Source organism: Sprattus sprattus (assembly GCF_963457725.1).
Source record: "Sprattus sprattus genome assembly, chromosome: 11".
Taxonomy (NCBI): Eukaryota; Metazoa; Chordata; class Actinopteri; order Clupeiformes; family Clupeidae; genus Sprattus; species Sprattus sprattus.
In genome coordinates this window covers 20,462,203-20,481,056 of record NC_137909.1, presented here as the reverse complement: position 1 = coordinate 20,481,056, position 18,854 = coordinate 20,462,203, and the positions used below count along the sequence as shown (strand labels likewise).

Below are 18,854 nucleotides of genomic sequence, written 5' to 3'. Positions count from 1 at the left end.
TTAACACTTCCATTTTTGAAAGCATTCTTAGTTTACAGCATTTTTTCACACCTGCCTAAAACTTTTGCACAGTACTGTATATACACAAACACTGATAGACACATGCATGTGAACACACCCATAAAGCACATTGATCAGTGGAGCCTAACCACACACCCTGCGACAGAGCAACCATCCCACGATGCCAACCTACAACACAGGTGATTCTGGTGCATGAGCTGGACGTGATGTGCACTCAGTATTTGCTTCTCCATATTCTGGGGCAGGAAAAATGTGGGCAGGGGAAGTGGTAGACCACTGCTCTCCCATGCCCACATCCACGGCTGAAGTGCCCTTGAGCAAGGCACCTAACCCCAATCACTGCTTCCCGGGCACCGCCAAAGGCAGCTCACTGCTCCGGGTTAGTGTGTAACTGCACTTCACTTGTGTGTGTGTCACTTCCCTGGATGGGTTAAATGCAGAGGTGGATTTCAGAGTGTGTGTGTCTACACCACCTCTGCCATAGAGTCACTTTCACTTCATAAGGAATCCATTGAAAATTATGCATGTCTGTGGATTTGACCCTAAACCTAAGGAAGCAGCAGAGTGAAGTGCAGACCTGCAGGCGGACTCACCTATGGCCCGGAGCTGGCCCAGGAGCTGGGTCCTCATGCCAATGATGATCTCCATGGTAGCCTGAGACAGGAAGTTCTTCTCACAGAAGGTGCGCTCCCAGCCATCACTACGGGCCTTCTGCCATGCCTGATGAATCACACACACACACACACACACACACACACACACACACACACACACACACACACACACACACACACACACACACACACACACAAATATATAAACAGGGATTTGGCCACATATGCAATATCTTACAGTACATTTAGACATTTTGGATTTGTGATTATGTGTTCTTTGAGATTAACAATTTCAAATTATATGCATTTCTTTGTTTCTGTATACATGCATACAAGCCTGTCTGTCACCATTTGTGTGCAAATATAAATCATAATAAATAAAGGTCACCTCACATAAAACAAAAACGTTACAGTATCGCAGTGTGTCCAGGAGGTGAAACATAGCCGACTGACAGGACACAAATAAAACAACTAAAATAAATCACTGTTTATGATGATTTAACAGGGAATATTAAATGTTATTTCAATTAATTTAAGAAAAAAGCAAATGAAAACAACCCAGCCAGGGCGGCGTTCAAAACCGCCAGCTTCTCTGTTACTAGGTGACAGGACAGGAAGTATCTGTGTGCATATAATGTGTGTGTGTGTGTGTGTGTGTGTGTTTCCATCCCTCACCTGAAACGCCCTGAGCAGGGCCATGTGGTCGCTGAACGTGCCGGCGGTGAAGCGCTTGCGGCACAGCATAGCGGCCCTCTTCTGGGAGGCCTGGCCGGGCAGCACAAAGGGGTCACGGTGTGCCAGCGTGCAGGCGATGGTCAGGATGGGGTCCAGGCACTTGAGCACCACCCCGCACAGCACCATTTTGCCCAGGTGGGGCTCCACGGGGAGGTCGGCCAGGTGGTAGCCCAGCTCCGTCAGGTCCTCCCAGGGGTCCATGGCGTCGATCGTCTAACAGGTCAGCGCACACAGGTGGGATCATAGAATTAGAAGGAGAATAGACTCAAGTGCTTTTCTTCTGTTTACAGAACTTCCTACTTGACTGGGGACCTTGCTCACAGCTCAGAGGGTCAGCCCCAAAGGACCATAGTCATCAAGTTTCTCAGAACTGCTCTTAGGAATCGTGATGGAGGTTTATCTATGGCTAAAAATCTGATTGATGTATAACAAAGGTAGAAAGGTAGAGCAAGGACCCTAGACCACCGTGAGTTAGGATTTTGACCTTCCCAGTAGATTGAATAATAGCATAGTTCTATGCATGGTTTAACATCATCATAGAAATGGCGATTCAATATGACACTGAGATTGTAAAGGCGTTTTAAGTGATCTTAAGTAACTTATTTCATTTGTATACACCGTGTGCGATAAGCAATAGTGTGGCGGCTCTCACCTTGAGCATCTGCACAGCGTTTTTGACACTGAGGGTGTGTGGGGGCTCGGGGGCTCTGGAGAGGAACTCGGCTATGGGACAGTTGATGGGGGCCAACAGCTTAGTGTGTAGGCATAGTTCCTGCAGAGGAGGAGGAGAAGGAGAAGAAGACATAACAAGATGATGAATATCAAAGGAATGGAAGCAGACAGAATAAGACAATGGACGAGAAAATAGTGAAAAAGTGAGAGAGAGAGAGAGAGAGAGAGAGAGAGAGAATGAGACAGAGAGAGCTTGCTTGTCTTTAGATTGACCACAAGTGTGCAGTAGACTGTCTGTGCTGAACTAGTGTTGGGCGGTATCACCGTATTACGGTATACCGGGATATTTAGAAATTCCACAGGTATGACTCAATACTGTCAAAAATACAGACGCTTGTCTTTCTATTAAACTGATATGGAGATGCTGTATTGGTGATGTATTGTAGTGCACAGCATATGCCACCAGAGGTCAGTCTACTTGTGAGAAAGATAGCAACTGTTCTGTGACAAGGAGGAAGTAGAGTGTTGTTGTTGATCTGTTGTTTTACAAATCATGACAACACTCTTAGTGGCACTGATTTTGATACCATGTTCTGCCCCATACACAGAATATGGCAGAGCTAGTAAGGAGCTGCCTGAGACCAGCACTACATGGGCTAAAGACCACAAGCTAATCTGCATACATAATATGGTTCACTAGAGTATTACCAATCATGCACCCAGTATGACAGGCTATCAATTGATTGGACAGATCATCAGTGTAAAGACAAAAAAGAACTGGGGACAAAATGCCCCTTTGTCTGACACCATTGCTAACCCCAACTGGGGCTGAGGCTAGTTTGCTCCATTTATCCCTGCATAGTTTGGTGGGCATGGCCACCCCTCTTTGACTCAATAAAAAAAGAGACATTCTATGACTAACACAGGCTACTTTCGCCTCAGTGTCTGGCATTAACAGAACAAACATTGAGCAAAGCCATGAACCATAAATCCAGCAAAACAAATAGGCCAGCAAGGGGAGATACTAAGATACTTAAGCAGAAATATGTTTTAAACCACCTGCTTTGTTATCAGACAGCTCGATGTGTCTCACGTGACAGAAGTAGAGCAAGAGTGAGACGACACATGAGAGGAACGGAGAGAGTTAGAGCAGGACATGTGTGAGGTGAGCTTACATGAGCATTAGTGTGTGTGTGTGTGTGTGAGGTGAGCGTACATGAGTGAGTGTGTGAGTGTGTGTGTGAGGTGAGCGTACATGAGTGTGTGTGTGTGTGAGGTGAGCGTACATGAGTGTGTGTGTGTGTGAGGTGAGCGTACATGAGTGAGTGTGAGTGTGAGTGTGTGTGTGTGTGTGTGTGTGTGAGGTGAGCGTACATGAGTGTGTGTGTGTGTGAGGTGAGCGTACATGAGTGTGTGTGTGTGTGAGGTGAGCGTACATGAGTGAGTGTGTGTGTGTGTGTGTGTGTGTGTGTACCTGCAGAGGCATCCTTAGTAGCTGGGGCACCTGGTGTTCCAGCATGTTTTCGAAGCGCAGGTGACTGAACAGGTGGAAGCAGATGCCAGGTCTGCAACGCCCTGCTCTAAATCACAGACAACCACAACATAACAGACCTGTCAGGACAGTTCAGTGACTCAAATACCAATTAGTATAAAGCAGAAAACATGAGCATGTCATGCTTGACAGTTTTCCCTTGTTGTTGTGGTGGTGTGATAGAATCGTGTCAGGTTACTTTCCGATATCTTACAAAGTCAATAAACAGTTGGTCGCCACAAAAAAAATACAGAAGCCAGAAACATAGCTACTATATCATTATTATTTCTTATTGCTACAAGACAACCGATACTTCATTAATGTTGCATTGTTCAATAACGGTAGGTGCATATGTTTTTCTGGTTTGTTATACCTGCCCTTCCTTTGCAGAGCACTGGCTTTAGAGATCCACACCATCTTCAGCATGGTCACGTGATTCAGGGCATCAAAGGACTTCTGCAGAGGACCCGGTTATTGACAAAATGGCTTAATAACAAGAATACAGACAAGCTGGAAAATGTTTCCGTTTATGTGATTTAGGAAGGGTGTTTCGGAAAGTTCTTTTTGTACGACACTTTGCATGACACAGCTCTTGTTACATCACCAATGACTCAAAAAGGCAATAATAAATTCCTCTTTACCTCTTTCACTTTTCCAGCATCAATAACAAACACCACATCGTTGACTGTGATGCTGGTCTCAGCGATGTTTGTTGACAGGATCTAAGACAGATACAATTTGTGAGAGGCTACAATTAGTTCCTTTAGTGCAGCTTCTATGGACGCCAAATACTAATACATGTTATTGGTTCATTCAACCAGACAAGACTTGATTAGCTCATCACACCTGGTTTAGCTAATCAAAACCTTTGATTATTGGACATGATCGATCAGGAATGTAAAGAGACGTGCTTCAGAGTTACCAGGGACAAGGTTGAGAAACAGAACTCACAACTTTCCGAACACCAACAGGTGCGTTCTTCAGCACCTTCTTCTGGTCGGCTGTCTGCATGTTGGAATGTAGCGTGAACACCTGATACCTGCAAAAAAGAAATCCAGATAGTGTACTGTAGGTTTATTGCTAAAGCAGAACACCAATATCAAAAGACATTCTAACTGATCAGTGCGTAATTTAGTAGTGAGGTTCTTGCAGGACACAGAGATATACTGCCAAACCTTGAAGTCTGTTGGCTCCAGTACACAATTTAAAATGTCAGGCATCTGCAGTTTTTCCTGAACAAACATTCAAACATGAAAAACATTTGTTCTTCATCCATTTTAAAACATCCTAGGTGTCGTGATCACCTTTGAGGCTGGTCAGCAAATCTCTTATCATCGTAGAGGATGCGGTCCCTTAGGCTGACAATCTCATCATATCCTGGCAAGAAGATCAAAACGGCACCTAGGATCCAGACCAGACACAAATACGACAACAGTTTCACTGCATGGGATCAGTGTTAAATGTTTACGTTTGACATTTAAGGGCATAGGCCGCAATTCCGGTGAGAGGCTGTTGATATTTGAGCTTTACATCCAATCAAATGAAACACCTTCCTTCCATGCTCCTGAAACAATGTGCTGAGGAGCACACAGAACAATCAGCTAGAGGACCATGAGAAGCAAATCACCTAATCTGACAAAGTGTGTACTGGAACCGAACCACAGATTTCGCCTTAAAAAAGCTTCATCTACTTAAGCACTGAAAGATGCAAATAAAAAATGATAAACAGTTAATACACTCTATAGATAAAATATATCTCCATAGTTCACACATCACAATACATGCACAAATATTCCTGAGATGGCTTCACTGGCCAGTCAGTACCAGCAGACAGAGATGCCCCATCTCACCGTCGTCTGGGCTCGTCTGACAGATGTTGAAGAGCAGGTGTATGACGAGGTCCAGATCCACCTTCTCATCATCAAAGCTGTGGTGGTACACCTTAAGAAGCTCCTGGTCCTCCGCGCTCAGCTCTGCACTGTCTGACTGCACCAGGGATGACTCATCAAGCTTACCCGCCTCCAGGGTGGAGCTACAGGGAAATCAGCCAATGAGGAGAGAGCTTTACTATGTAGCGCTAATGAATCGGCCAATGAAGAGAGCTTTTATATGTTGCGCTAATGAATAAGCCAATGAAAAGAGAGCTTTAATGTTCCCCGATCATATAAATATGGTCCACATTTTATGTTTATGGGATTTGGACTTATGAATAATCAATATATATATTGTAGTAAAAACAAGTTACATACTGTATAGAGCTAACTGTGGTGAAGCTCAGCTAATTAGCCAAGAACACTCAACACTCCGCTCAGAAGCTTAAGAAAAGTTGGCTAGAGTGATGAAAACATTTATCCTTCACCAGTGATCTACTAAGCACTGTTTATTTAACAACATGAAACTGATGATGCAGAAGCGTTGCCTAGTCATGGGGCAGGATAAGACACCGTTCACTCTTACATGTATGTCTCCAGTAGGTCCACAACCTCAGCCTGAATGAAATGCTTGGCCCAGCCAAGAGCAGTCCTACAACACAGACAAAAACAAATAAACTATAGCATTAACACCAGGTTATGCATGAAAGGCTCATGTCTAAGACAAATAACCTGCTTGTTCAAAGCAACCAAGCAAGTTTGTCCACCTATCCCCTAGTACATGATAATCTTTAAATATAAGTAGTATCTGTTCAAAAGTTGAAGGATTTAAAGGGCAAGTTCAGGCAGAACAGTGTGTGACAGCATAATACAGTATTGTGGATGATACTTTTAGTTTAGTTTTAGCAATAACATAATTGTAAAGCTTCACTTTGTGGAACAGTCACAATGTTGTAAATACTGATGGGAAAATCAAAACAACTTACGGGCTCAACCAGAAACAAAGAGAATAGCTCACTGGTTCACCGGTTAACAATGTGTACAGGGTCATGTCCCTTGTGTTGCAATGCAGAATTTGACAGAGTAAACAAAATGCTTTGGTACTGGATATCTCCCACAGACACCCTATGTGATCATTACCAATGTTGCATGGCCTTGCGAATTGGAGATTTAAAAACAATTCAGAACTGAGTGTACATCTCTGAATCAAATATCATGAATGAACAGGCACCGTGCACTTTGCACTCTGATGCGACTGTAATGACATTGCATGAATAAACGTTCAGCAATGGCTCCTGACCATCCCATGCAAGACATTAGTTCAGTAAGTATTTTCCCTGTGGGTCACCGACTCTTGAATTTTGCCAATTCTGAGCTTAATATATCAACTGTGGCAAGGTTGAAGCACCAGTATGTGCAAAAGCCACCAGTAGGATTGGCACAATTAGCACAATAACACTGGAAACAGGAGCAGGGGCTTATTATTCCCATTACGCCATGATAACACATGACTTAACCTTGAGGAGCAGTGATGCACCATGCAATGATGTTAAATAATTGAGCGTGTAAGATGATGCTTGAGAGAGTGGTTCGCTCCCTCACCATCCGTTGGAGGCCTTGAGGGTGACGCTGGCCCCCATGCTGAGTAGCTGCTCCACCTGACTGATGAAGCCCCGCGCCGCCGCCACCATCAGAGGGGTGGCACTCGTCTCACTGTGCCTGTAGTCCACTGTCACACAGAAGGGCAGAGTTACCAAATAACACTGATGAAGAACAATACTAATGAATCAATCCTTTAATCAATTGTGCATACTACAGCACTTACTCATGTGGGCTAAAAGTACATTCAGGATTAAGATTAACCCTGATTAAATTCATAATTTGTTCATAATTAACTCAGGACATTCTATGACGGCATGATGCTTCTGAACACATTCTGTGCTTCTAGCTTAAATCAGCATGTTCTCCAATTGTTTCTTATGTAATGGATCTGCCCCTCACTGCAACCGTAAATTCTTCAATTACACAATGTATTAGTAATCTGAGACATAAAGCAGTGACAATGTATTAATGTGGTAACTCTAAAATCGACTCCCCAGAGCTAAACTAAAGCAGATGTATGTGAAAGACAGAGAAGCAACTGGTCATACCACTGACGTTCTCACTCAGGATGAGGTTAAAGAGTTGGACGAAAGCGTCATTGTCTTCATTCAGGAAGATGTCGGAGATGCAGGCATCCATCTCCTTCAGTAACCAGGGGTCTAGCGATGCCACGTCTTTCTCATTCTGTAGTAAATATTTAACAGCTCATTACGTAATTTATTTTAAAACAAACACCTCTAAGGTTGCTTTCATTTCCAAGACACCTGAAATAGTTTCAGAGTTTTAGGTAGTATTAGTGTGCACTGCTTTATCAATTGATTAACCAGCAAAATCTCATTGTGAAAAAAATAACCTTTCCAATTTCAGTGCACTCGCACATAAACATGTCAAAAATGTCTGTATCTCCCACGACCTTTGAACGATCCTGTTTTAAAGAATGGAGCAGTTACAAATGAAGAGCTTTACCAGCTGGCTGAAGACACCATCCCCTCCGTCATCCAGCAGGTCATTCTCCTGGAGGATGCAGGTGGCCATCTTGTCTCTCTGGGGCTCCTGCCTGGACCCCCCCTCACGTACCTTACACCACTCCGTCAGCGAGGTCTGCTGCTTCTCCACTGGGGCACAGGGACAGGGGACATAGCATAAACAACGAGTTAAAACAGCCTCTGGAACACTTCAGTTTAAACATGTACCAGCAGTAGGAGTAGAGTGACACTTATTTTGGCACACCTTAATATAACCAAAGATCTCCTGCAAAGCACAATGAAGGTGTCCAGTTTTACCTATGGTTAAAGTACAGAACTGCAGGCCTACCCATGACTTGTTTTTTTCACAGCATGATTTCTCAGATAAAAATGTATACATTTTGTGTAACATACACAGTCTACAAAATTAAGGAGGCAGAAAAAGGGTTCACACTTTTTTCTGATTTAGTTTTACAGACAGAAACAAAGAAACCCAGAGTGCAAAATCTTTCCTCTACCCAGCTTGCAGTCCAACTACTTGAAATATGAAATATGCAACACTGCCTATTTTTACCGACTGCAGACTAAAAGAACTATCAGTGCTTTCGCATAGACCGGCTGCCACATTTTATCCTGTCAGACCTTAAAAATTGAATACTTAGACATCTTAATGTAACAGCCTGTTAATCACAGACAAACTCACCCTTTTGCATTTCCTTTTTGTACTTCAGCATGTCTTTGTTTGCATAGCCAGTAGTCCGTAAAATGTCCTCCAGGAAAAGCTCTTTGACTTCAAATGGCCTTCCTTTAACTAGGAAATGATATTACAAAATTAATCTACTTCATCATTTTATTGAGATCTTAATGCAGCCGTCATAAACATGTAATACAACCAGTGACATACCAATCATATTTTGCTCAAAATTGATCAAATTGATTCACAAATATTCTAATAAGCATCTTTTCACAGATCATAGTTTTCTCCTTCAGTATCAGTCATCTTTCATGAGCTTTATTGTCCTACCTACATTTACATTTAGTCATTTAGCAGACGCTTTTATCCAAAGCGACTTTCATGTATGTATACACATTTTTTACCTGAACATTACTACTACAGACAATAACAATGCCAATGGTAAAATGATCCCTGACATACTGAGGCCCACTATTCACTCAGCACTATTGTGTGCCTGATCCATGCCAAGAAAATGCCAACTGTGCTGATTGGGCTGCAGGGGCCAGCGTGTCTATGCTCTTCCTGCTCCGCACAGTGAAATGGAGCCGTTGATTGTTGCTATGACAAGCACATAACTAACCCACTCAGCTAAATTACAATGATCACAACAGGGCATGGTTGTTCAAATGGCTGTAGCGTATTTAAATGCTATTTTGGAGCACAGTTCCTTATCGTCGTGAGTCAAATAAAAATGGCAGTTGCATTGGTTGGCTGTTTTGATTGTGCCAAAAAGCACAACACGTCCAGTCAGTGGAACTCACTGTAGTAGTAAACATTAGTCATTTACCTAAAGCTTCTGATAAGACAATAACCAATATATGTTATATCTGGACTATAGTTCCTGCTGAATAACACCTCTGTGCTTGAGGGCTATGAATGCCACCCTGTACCCACCAGCAGGTCTATCTTGGCACATCATCATCCTAATCTAGAGGCCGTAATGGGGCGGCGCAGCGGTTACAACCTCTCCAGTGACTTACTGTGAATGACGGGGCAGGTGCCAAAGTAGCGCACAAAGAGATCGATGTCCAGAGCGGCGCTGGAGAGGATGAGCTTCAGGGTGGGCATCTTCTGCAGCAGGTCCCGCATCTTCGTCAGGAGAAAGTCACTCAGGCCGTCCCGTTCGTGAACCTCGTCCTATCACAAACCATTAGTTCAGACCACAACCACAGTGGCAGGTGAGGTGTGAGGTGTGTTAATTGCATGCATTAAAACAAATGCAAAGGTTGGTACAGGAAGTCAATGTGAACAATGACAAACACTAATTAGGACCAAAATGGGAGATATTTTGGAGCTATTATGAAAGAGTAACATCAATAAAAAGGTTACAGATAAAGCAGAGGCGCTCACCACTATGACATGCGTGACTGTTGAGAGCGTAGCATCCCCAGCCATCAGAGTCCGTAACAGGACCCCACTGGTGCAGAACGTCAAGAGAGTCTTGGGAGAGACTCTGGGAATAAATAAAGTAAACACTTTTAAAACTATATTCAGGTCACTCGAAAACGTCACAGTCATATTCAGCCATATCACTTACTACAGTGAAAGCAATACTGAGTTCCCCAATTACGATATTTGGACCAATGACAGTTGTATTGCTTGTGAACTCAGTTGAGCTGACAGAGCTACAGGGTATACTCTCATGTTTTATTCTAGTGAGAGTTAAAAGGTGTGCACAAATACTGTTTTAACGATTCAATTATTAAAAATGTCAGCTCCTGACTTATTCTGATTTAAAAAATCATGTTTTATCTCATATTTCCTCTTCACTTAAACTTTAATAATGTAGTTAAGAGCAATAAGATAAGAATTATGAAAACATAATTTACTCATGGATGAAAATAATTTACAGATTCGAGAAGACAAAGGTAGTGTGCAGTGGTGCTAACCTACCACAATTTGCTAAGCATTTGTCTAGCTATATATATATATATTACATCAGTTTAATTAGATTTTAGATCTTTTTAAACCTCTCTCTACATATGGAAAGCTGCTATATACATACAGTAGTATTTCAAATCAAATCAACTCAGGGCATCTGTGCCAACACCAACCTAATGAAATCTGCTACACACCATGACATCACAGTGCACAGTCAAACATACTGTGCTACTGGCCATTGACTGGGGCCTCTGCACAACTCACAATTTCAGTGACACTTCATTACAGTCCAGGAGTGGTTTGGAGATCACCTTATGATGGTCAATAGTCTACAGCAAGGTGCAACAGTTGCTTTTATTCAGTAAATGGACTGCATGCAGTGAACGACTATTTAGGAGCCTTGGCAGAAAAATAAATAACATGCACAGGTGGCAGGGCTTTAAGCCAACGTCAGCAGCCTGGGTGTCTGATCTGAGCCGGTATCATTTACACAGTCAATAAAGATAAAATATTAGCTAAATCTCACACACACACACACACACACACACACACACACACACACACACACACACACACACACACACACACACACACACACACCTTCACACCTTCACATTAGCTTATTTATGTTCACAATGGCCATTGCCATCTATCTCTTATCTCGCTCACACACACACAAACGTATGGATGTGTACACTCGCAGACATACCTATGGCGCTTACACACTTACACACACACACACATCCGCATGCACACACCTGCTCTCTAGGCGGATCTGGTAACCGATGGTCTGTCCGATGTTCTCTCCTCGCTCAGCGGCCACCCTCTCTGCCACAGCAATGGCTGCCAGGCGCCGGGGCTGAGTGCAAAAGATGCGACAGGGGATCCCGTTTCGGTTGCAGTCATCCAGAAGGAACTGAGGAATCTATGAGGAACAAAAAAACAACTCCCGCTGTGAGAAATTCGCATTTTATCCTCTTTTGGGAATACCAACTTACCCTCGACCTTGACTGAACTGCCAAATTCTAGAGGTGCCAGTAAACCCCCACTTGACGATTGACCACCTATTCATATGGTTCCTACCCGAATTTAATCAACCTGGCTTTATTACGCATTATCCCCTGGAGGACTTCTTTGGGAGAATGCTGACACAATCAGTTTCATTAATGTTAAGAGCTGCAACTTATTCTGCAAGGGTGAATGTATTGGAGTGGAGGCAGCAACCTCTGACAAATAGTGTAACAACAGTGTAGTATGTCCTACATGCCAATATAAGGTAGTGTTCAGCATTACACATAACAAGGGGACTATTAGTGACTCATAAAGGATGTTTCTTAATCAGTAAACAAAGTTACAAATAAGAGCCCCTCAAAGTTTTTAGTGGTTCATTAGATACCTTTTTTGCCAGAACTCATAACATTATCCTCATGTTAACTTCAGGCCATACCATAGATGTTAATAAGCAGGCTGTGGAACCCGGCTCACTCACCTGAGTGGTTTTGCCGGACCCGGTTTCACCCAAAACCAGAATGACACGGTTGTCCTTGATGATCTGCACAATCTCCTCCTGGCGTCCGTACACAGGCAGGGAACAGCGAAAGTGGTCAAGCTCGGACTGGCCTCTCCTGGGGGGCACCTGAGGTATGCCGTTGTTTAACCGCCCACTCGTCCTGTTCTTGTCACGACCATTATCTGAAAGAGAGAGCACAGGAAGTTGGGTCACATGGAGGCAAACCATTGGGGTATGAGACAGTATAGGTATCCCTTACTATAAAACATAAAGAGATCATTCAAATGTGTTGTGTTGGTCTCTGAAAATGTCCAGTAACAATGCTTGTTATTACTGCTACTTTACAAAATAACTAGAACTTAAGCAAACTGAATGTGAATGTAATATTGTTCTGCCCAAGCTACAAGGTCAAGCTATTTTCTTAAGCTGTTCAAGGTGAAGTGTTACGTGAACCGCAGAGATGGTAAAACTTCACAGTGTTCTCAACAGTAACCCAGGTAACTGAAAGGGCCAGTATATTGAGTACCCCACACTTTGTTCAAGTACTAGTGTTTATGTAAATAAGTTTAAGATGAGATTTAACAACAGCCAATCAGAAATCACAGATATTTGCAGGCTGTTGCATTGCTGAACAGTGTACATGGACAATGCTAGCTTTGTAGCCCTGCGTAAATATTAATTGAGAAGATGGGCTCTCACCACCTGCTTCCATAGCAACAGACATCCCTCGTTCAGTGCGCGGTAGCAGGTCTGTGATCTCTTTATTTGTCATAGGAAACCTTTGAAGAAGGTTCCTGACCACCTGTTTGGAACAGGGGGTAAGACTAAAGGTCATGATGGACTGGGTCGATTCAGAACCATCCTTCTTCCTGATTGTAAGGAATCTGTTTGACCCCTTTCTGTAAAACATAACAACACAATGATCTTCAGGGTCTGACATCAAAGACAAAGGCAAAATAAGCATAATAAATATGACAGAGATGGATGCAGCGTCTCGACTGAATCTTTTTATCACTGCCAGGAAATATAAAGGAACTCGTGTTACATTTGTAGACACATACCCGCGGCTTTTTGAGATATAGCCCAGTGACTGGGCAAAGCGATGTATGAATGCCCTCTCAGTGCTGGTCAAGGAAGAAGGAAATTCCATTTCTGTAGATGAAAGTGTTTTTTAAGAACATCACTGCGCAGTAGGTAGTACTATACTATAGTCAATGGAAAGGTGATAGAGATGGTCTCTGCTTAGCAATGCATCACATACGTTTTTATTCAGGAAAACTGACAGAAACACAAACTATTCTGACAGGGAATAGCAAAGAATGAGATAAGTTAATGTGAAGAAGACGGATCACCCAGACCAAATACATAAGTTTAGATCAAGGAAAACCACTACTTGAGAACTAATGGAAGTCGTTAATAAGCAATGCGTTCACTGAATTCAATCTCTTCCATAATGCTTGCCTAATGTTTGAAGTCATAAATGGCCTAAACCCCAGACTGACCGGCCTGCTCCCTATCTGCCACCCCCAGGACCAACACCGAACCAGGAACAAACACCTGATAACGGTTAAACAACGGCGTTTACATTGTACGGGTATGAGTGTTGCCTGCAAGGGGCCACAGATCTGGAACAGACTTGATGAGGATCTAAAGAAGCTGTGCTCTCTGTCCGCTTTTAAAAAAAACCTAAAAGCATATTTACTGGCTACCTATTTATAATGTACCCTAGAAATATGATGGATGTACTGGGATTACTGTATGATTGATTGTATGTATTTGTATGTTTGATTGTCGGCACTGTTAAGTTAAATGTACTGTATGATTGATTGTATGTATTCGTATGCTTGATTGTCTGCACTATTTATGTTTTCTTGCATGGTACCACATTGTGCATCGCTAAATTGATTGATATTGCTTTCATTAACTTTGGGCCCCCGCCCAAAAGCTTTCAATAGCTTATTTTGGGGGACCCATTCATGTATGCATACATGTATGTATGTATGTATGAATAAATAAACTTGAAAACTTGAAACTTGCACCAGAACGCATGATGTACCTTTTTGGTCCCCGTACTGAAATCGCTCCAGAGAAAGGTGTACCGCTATTTTAACTTCTTCATCAATGCGAATGTCTTTCAGTCCCTTGCCCCTGGAAGAGCCAGACTGTCTGTTTTGGGACATGCCTGTCTTTGGGGCAGCAGTGCTTGGTCGTGACATGACTGTGAAAAAATCATAAGGTTACCATTACTTAAGATAACATTAACATTAGCGGATAGTTTGTTGATTAAGTAAGACATCTGGCTACGTTAGGGAAAAGGCTGGCAATGCTACTAGCTATATAAGTTACGCACGGACGTCAACGTTAGTTGACCAGCTAAGTGGCAATGAAACACTTGCTAACAAGGTATAGCCGTAAAGCTACGTTACTTTTAATCTCGTCTTGGTCCTCTGGCGTTGGATTTTAGTTAGAAGTCACGTAACTGAACACTTAACGTCAACTCACTTTGTCTACTTTCTGTAGCCTTAATGTGCCGTTGCTCCAATTGACTGATGCCAGGATTAGCTATACTACAGTGGAAGTAATTTACAGTCCTGCATTTGGGGGGAGGGGGGGGGACTCAAATAATGTTAGATAGCTAACGTTGCCTAATTTAAACATGCTAGCTAGATAAGATAACAAGAAAGACAAATAACATCTTGACAGTAAAACTGGCCAATAATGTAGCTGATACATGGTAACGAAAACTGACAGGAATGTCAGCTAGCCATCTCTAATCATGTTTAACAACTAAATTACTGCTGACTGTGTGCTTAACATAAACTGTGAGGTAACTTACTTCACTGCTGGTGAAATGAAACTGAACAGCTAGCTAGTAAGCTAACGTAACATGACGTCTCTGGTGAAAATTAGGGATGCAAGCTAGCTAACTCGCTAGGAACCACAAGCTAGTCATGTTAGCCAGCAGGGCAGGTTGTTGTGAGACCAAACTAATTGTGGTCTTTAACTTACCGTTCAGTTGTATCTTCGGCTGGACTTACCCCAGCAATAAGGTAGTAAGAAGGATTTTCAGGTTTGTCTCAGGTCTCCTTACGCTGACCCAAAACAACACACCGGTTGGGATATCAGTGCAAGCGCAAAACACCGGCCAGGCAGGCAGAGAGTGTCTGATCTTCAAGCAGTGTGCTGTGTGCACTAACTCTAAACAACATGTTACAGTTTCTGTGAAATGAATATGAAACGGGATTCTATTTAGGCATGGTATCCTTCCTTTCCTTGAAACATCATAAAATGAACCTCCTAATTAACACATCGTTCGTCTACAAATATCACTGATGTACTCATTTTAATTTCATTTATTTAATTAAACTGAAACGTTGACCACAATGTAAGAATGCTGCTGCTGATAAGGTTACCTGCATGATGCTTGAGACAATCCCATTGTGAGTGGATAGTGAACCAGGTAACGTTAAACACTTCTTATGTAGGCTAATGGACCCCTACGGTCACATTTAAAGTGAAGCATTGCTTGACATTGACATAGGCTGCTCACCAGTACATAATACACCAATAATAAACATATGAAAACAGTGTCAAACATACAATAGAACAAATAATTACCAAGGATTGTAAAAAAAAAAAAAAAAAAAAAAAATGCTGCAATTTCTTTAGCTGTCATAGAAAAAAAACAATACCAAACAGTTAAAGGCACCCAGTGCAACTTTCGAGGCTTACAAATAAACATTCAATTTCTAGTCTTTTTTACACGTAGTAAGTTTCAATAACTCCATACCATTACATATCGACGTTCAAGGAGCAAAGATGAGACGTCGTTGTGTGGTGAGAACTGATAGAAAATCGTAAACAACAACAATCGCCGCCATTTTCCCCCCAAATCTTTATTTATTGGTGCCACCAATAAATAAAGCAGGATTCCAGTCAATGGAAAAATGGCCTCTCCCCACCGGCGATTGTTGTTGTGTACGATTTTCTATCAGTTCTCACGACACAACGACGTCTCATCTTTGCTCCTTGAATGTCGATATGTAATGGTATAGAGTTATTGAAACTTACTGCGTGTAAAAAAGACTAGAAATTGAATGTTTATTTTTCGAGTCTCAAGCCTATAAAGTTGCACTGGGTGCCTTTAAGAAATGTAAACACAAATGCTATTTTAATCGTGTTATGCAGTCTAGAGGTCAGATCTCCAGTGTGCTTGGTCTTGCAGGCCGAATGAGTGCCTTCTCTGCCTTCTCCACTTTGCTCTTCGATTTTTAAACCATACCTGTGAAATATTACCACAGCACTTAGCCACTGATTTTCAAGGATATATTCATAAAATTGTGCTCAAATTCGTATTCTTATGCTTGTTATGTTCTTCAATAGTGATACAAAAATGTTGGCCTCTTCACTGTGAAGATTTTTCCCATTGAAAACATATTGTTTGGATGCTGTGTTTGGGAAGCTTACCTCCACCCTTTCCTCACGCAGGTGAGTGAGTTGAGCCAGCTGTTCACGTGTGTTGATGTCAGGGTACTGGTTCTGCAGAAACAGTTCCTCAAGGGCATCGAGCTGCTCCTCTGTGAAGATGGTGCGGTGTCTCCGCATGCGTCTCTGAATCTGCCCGAAGTGCAATGCTCCGGAACCTTCCTCGACCACATGTGCCTCAGCATACCACTGCTTGGCCCAGGAGAATGGGCAAGCTGAAACAGTGTAGAGGGCATGCAGATACAGTATGTACTGTTAAGACCTCCCAGCACATTTCATATCTTACAAAGCTGAGGAAGGCATGATGCACACTCACAGTAAATGTTTCTGTGCAAAGCCAGAGGCTCTAAGCTTTAGGACTTATGAGAACGAAAAACTTGTTGGTGTTGGTACAGTCAGTTTTCTGTGCTAGATATGTTCTTGTTAAGAAAAAGTTTAACTCTTACGTGTTGCTGGGACGCAGTCTGTGTGCAGCATCTCCCCACACTGGCAGCACAAGCAGCAGATGCATGTTGGTTGAAGAGCATCTGGATGGTTCACTGCTGGGGCTGCCCCTGCTTCTATATCCCCTTTGTTTGCTTCTGAAAGATGAGGGACTGTAGTGGTGTAAATGTCTGTCCTCTCCCCTCTCTCTGGCCCTTCTCCGCTCAGAATGCTGTCAATGGTAAAAGTCAGCTTCCTCCTGTTTGAGTGGACAGCCGTGTCCATGATCCAGCAGCCTCTTTTCCTCTGAACTGTTGGAAGGAACTATTTACTGTCAAGACTTGAGATTTAAGTGTTTACTTGTGCCAGTCCTTCACCCTCTCTCTGGTGTCTGGTCCAATCCACTGCTTTTTCTCTCTAAATGAGAAAAAGTCAAACTGTAATCCCCCTATAGGCCTCAAAAGGGAGAAAAAAATAAAGTGGTTGAGGCTAAAATCCTTGTTAATCTGGCCAGTTTGTAAGGCGGCTGGTGAATGAGAGATTCAGCTAATACCGCCTTCCCCAAAAAGAGATCAGATTTCTCTGTATTAAATGACGGGGACCAGCTTCTGAAATCCTTATTGTTGTGGTCTTAGGGGGAAAAATGGTAGATTGTCTGGTATTAGATAAGACATGGATTTAGAGATGCTTTGGAGGTGAGAACACACAAGGTGAGGATTAGGATTTAATTTGTAATTTGACGAATGGTGGCTGCAAAAATTGCCTTCCCTACATATTATTTATGATTTGTTACAAATTAAACATAGTTACAAATGTTGGTGGTCCCTGTACAAGACAACGTTGTGGTCTTAAGACTAGAAAGAAAATACTATGTGTAAACATAAATTGTTTGTTCCACTGGATATAGCACCAGAGGAAACCTGAGAAGCCTATGATTACAGCTGTTGTTTAAATGCCTTTATCTTTACAGAAAACTCTCCCCTCCATCTCACATAGGCTTCATCTATACTTATTCCACAAGACACCTCTGAACTCTCTGCACCTTATATATTTTACATAAGCAAAGGCTTGTGCCATTGAACTGATGAAGCAACTGGTCCCAGTCAATGTATTTTATGCCATTAAAGCGAAGCCACAGCTCTCTTCCAGTGTGATTATTTAATGGCTATTAAATGGTCTATACACATATGCACAATTTTATTTATAAGTCTGCAACATCGGTATGACCGTTTCTATTGAGTGACGCGACACAGTGGAGTAGGGGTGCCTCACAGTCTTCTAGATGCCATTCCTCGACACAGATCCTAGGCATGCGGTTGTTTAAGGCCCACTTCTCTGACTCCAAGGTAAAGCCATTACATGTTGTATTTATTTTCTGACAAATCCTTTGATTTCATACAGAGGATTGCACTTCGTCTCACCAAGGAATTAATGGATTTTCAAAATCTGTCTTAAGCCTCAGAGATAAGGAGTCTTTAAAACAGATAAAGATAAACACCACATTCTCTCTTTCACTGCTGCTTAATGGTTAGCAGATTGCTGAAGTATAGTTTTTAGTGTGGTGAAGATGGGTATCGCTAGTCTTTGTGATTTTTCAAAGGGAAACATCTTATTATGTTCATGTTAGGCTTGAAAGTAGAATTAAGTTCAATACAAGGGCTTAGTATTATCATCTTAGGGATATCTTTTCAGAAAAGCATAAATGAAATCTATTGTGGTTCCTGACTTGGAAAAATAATGATAAATGCCTGATCCATATAGCCTACGTCACTGTAATTTAAGTAATGTACCTCTCCAATGTACAAGGA

The 18,854-nt window shown here is 42.3% G+C and overlaps 2 protein-coding genes across 3 annotated transcripts in view; both read right to left on the bottom strand.

Annotated features, from left to right (window-relative positions):
* ythdc2 (YTH domain containing 2) overlaps window positions 1-15,282 on the bottom strand; it is a 28,121-nt gene extending 12,839 nt beyond the window's left edge. For both annotated transcript variants that reach the window (XM_080847305.1, XM_080847306.1), the window contains exons 1-22: window positions 15,148-15,282; window positions 14,195-14,356; window positions 13,200-13,290; window positions 12,838-13,037; window positions 12,118-12,320; window positions 11,387-11,553; window positions 10,098-10,200; window positions 9,728-9,884; window positions 8,715-8,822; window positions 8,013-8,161; window positions 7,595-7,730; window positions 7,047-7,173; window positions 6,031-6,096; window positions 5,424-5,605; window positions 4,878-4,974; window positions 4,525-4,612; window positions 4,215-4,295; window positions 3,947-4,029; window positions 3,517-3,622; window positions 2,023-2,142; window positions 1,311-1,583; window positions 615-741 (exon numbers count right to left, since the gene is read on the bottom strand). In XM_080847305.1, coding sequence (XP_080703431.1) covers window positions 615-741; window positions 1,311-1,583; window positions 2,023-2,142; window positions 3,517-3,622; window positions 3,947-4,029; window positions 4,215-4,295; window positions 4,525-4,612; window positions 4,878-4,974; window positions 5,424-5,605; window positions 6,031-6,096; window positions 7,047-7,173; window positions 7,595-7,730; window positions 8,013-8,161; window positions 8,715-8,822; window positions 9,728-9,884; window positions 10,098-10,200; window positions 11,387-11,553; window positions 12,118-12,320; window positions 12,838-13,037; window positions 13,200-13,290; window positions 14,195-14,354 — 2,824 coding nt within the window. In that variant the 5' untranslated portion in view covers window positions 14,355-14,356; window positions 15,148-15,282. The remainder of the gene's footprint in view (window positions 1-614; window positions 742-1,310; window positions 1,584-2,022; window positions 2,143-3,516; window positions 3,623-3,946; window positions 4,030-4,214; window positions 4,296-4,524; window positions 4,613-4,877; window positions 4,975-5,423; window positions 5,606-6,030; window positions 6,097-7,046; window positions 7,174-7,594; window positions 7,731-8,012; window positions 8,162-8,714; window positions 8,823-9,727; window positions 9,885-10,097; window positions 10,201-11,386; window positions 11,554-12,117; window positions 12,321-12,837; window positions 13,038-13,199; window positions 13,291-14,194; window positions 14,357-15,147) is intronic.
* A 1,045-nt stretch (window positions 15,283-16,327) lies between these two features.
* Window positions 16,328-17,331, bottom strand: LOC308372690 (uncharacterized protein; the record flags this gene model as incomplete). Its single annotated transcript, XM_080847966.1, has 3 exons — window positions 16,328-16,420; window positions 16,606-16,838; window positions 17,070-17,331. The coding sequence occupies 3 exons, from the start codon at window positions 17,329-17,331 to the stop codon at window positions 16,328-16,330; spliced, it is 588 nt and encodes a 195-aa protein (XP_080704092.1).
* Window positions 17,332-18,854: the final 1,523 nt, after the last annotated feature.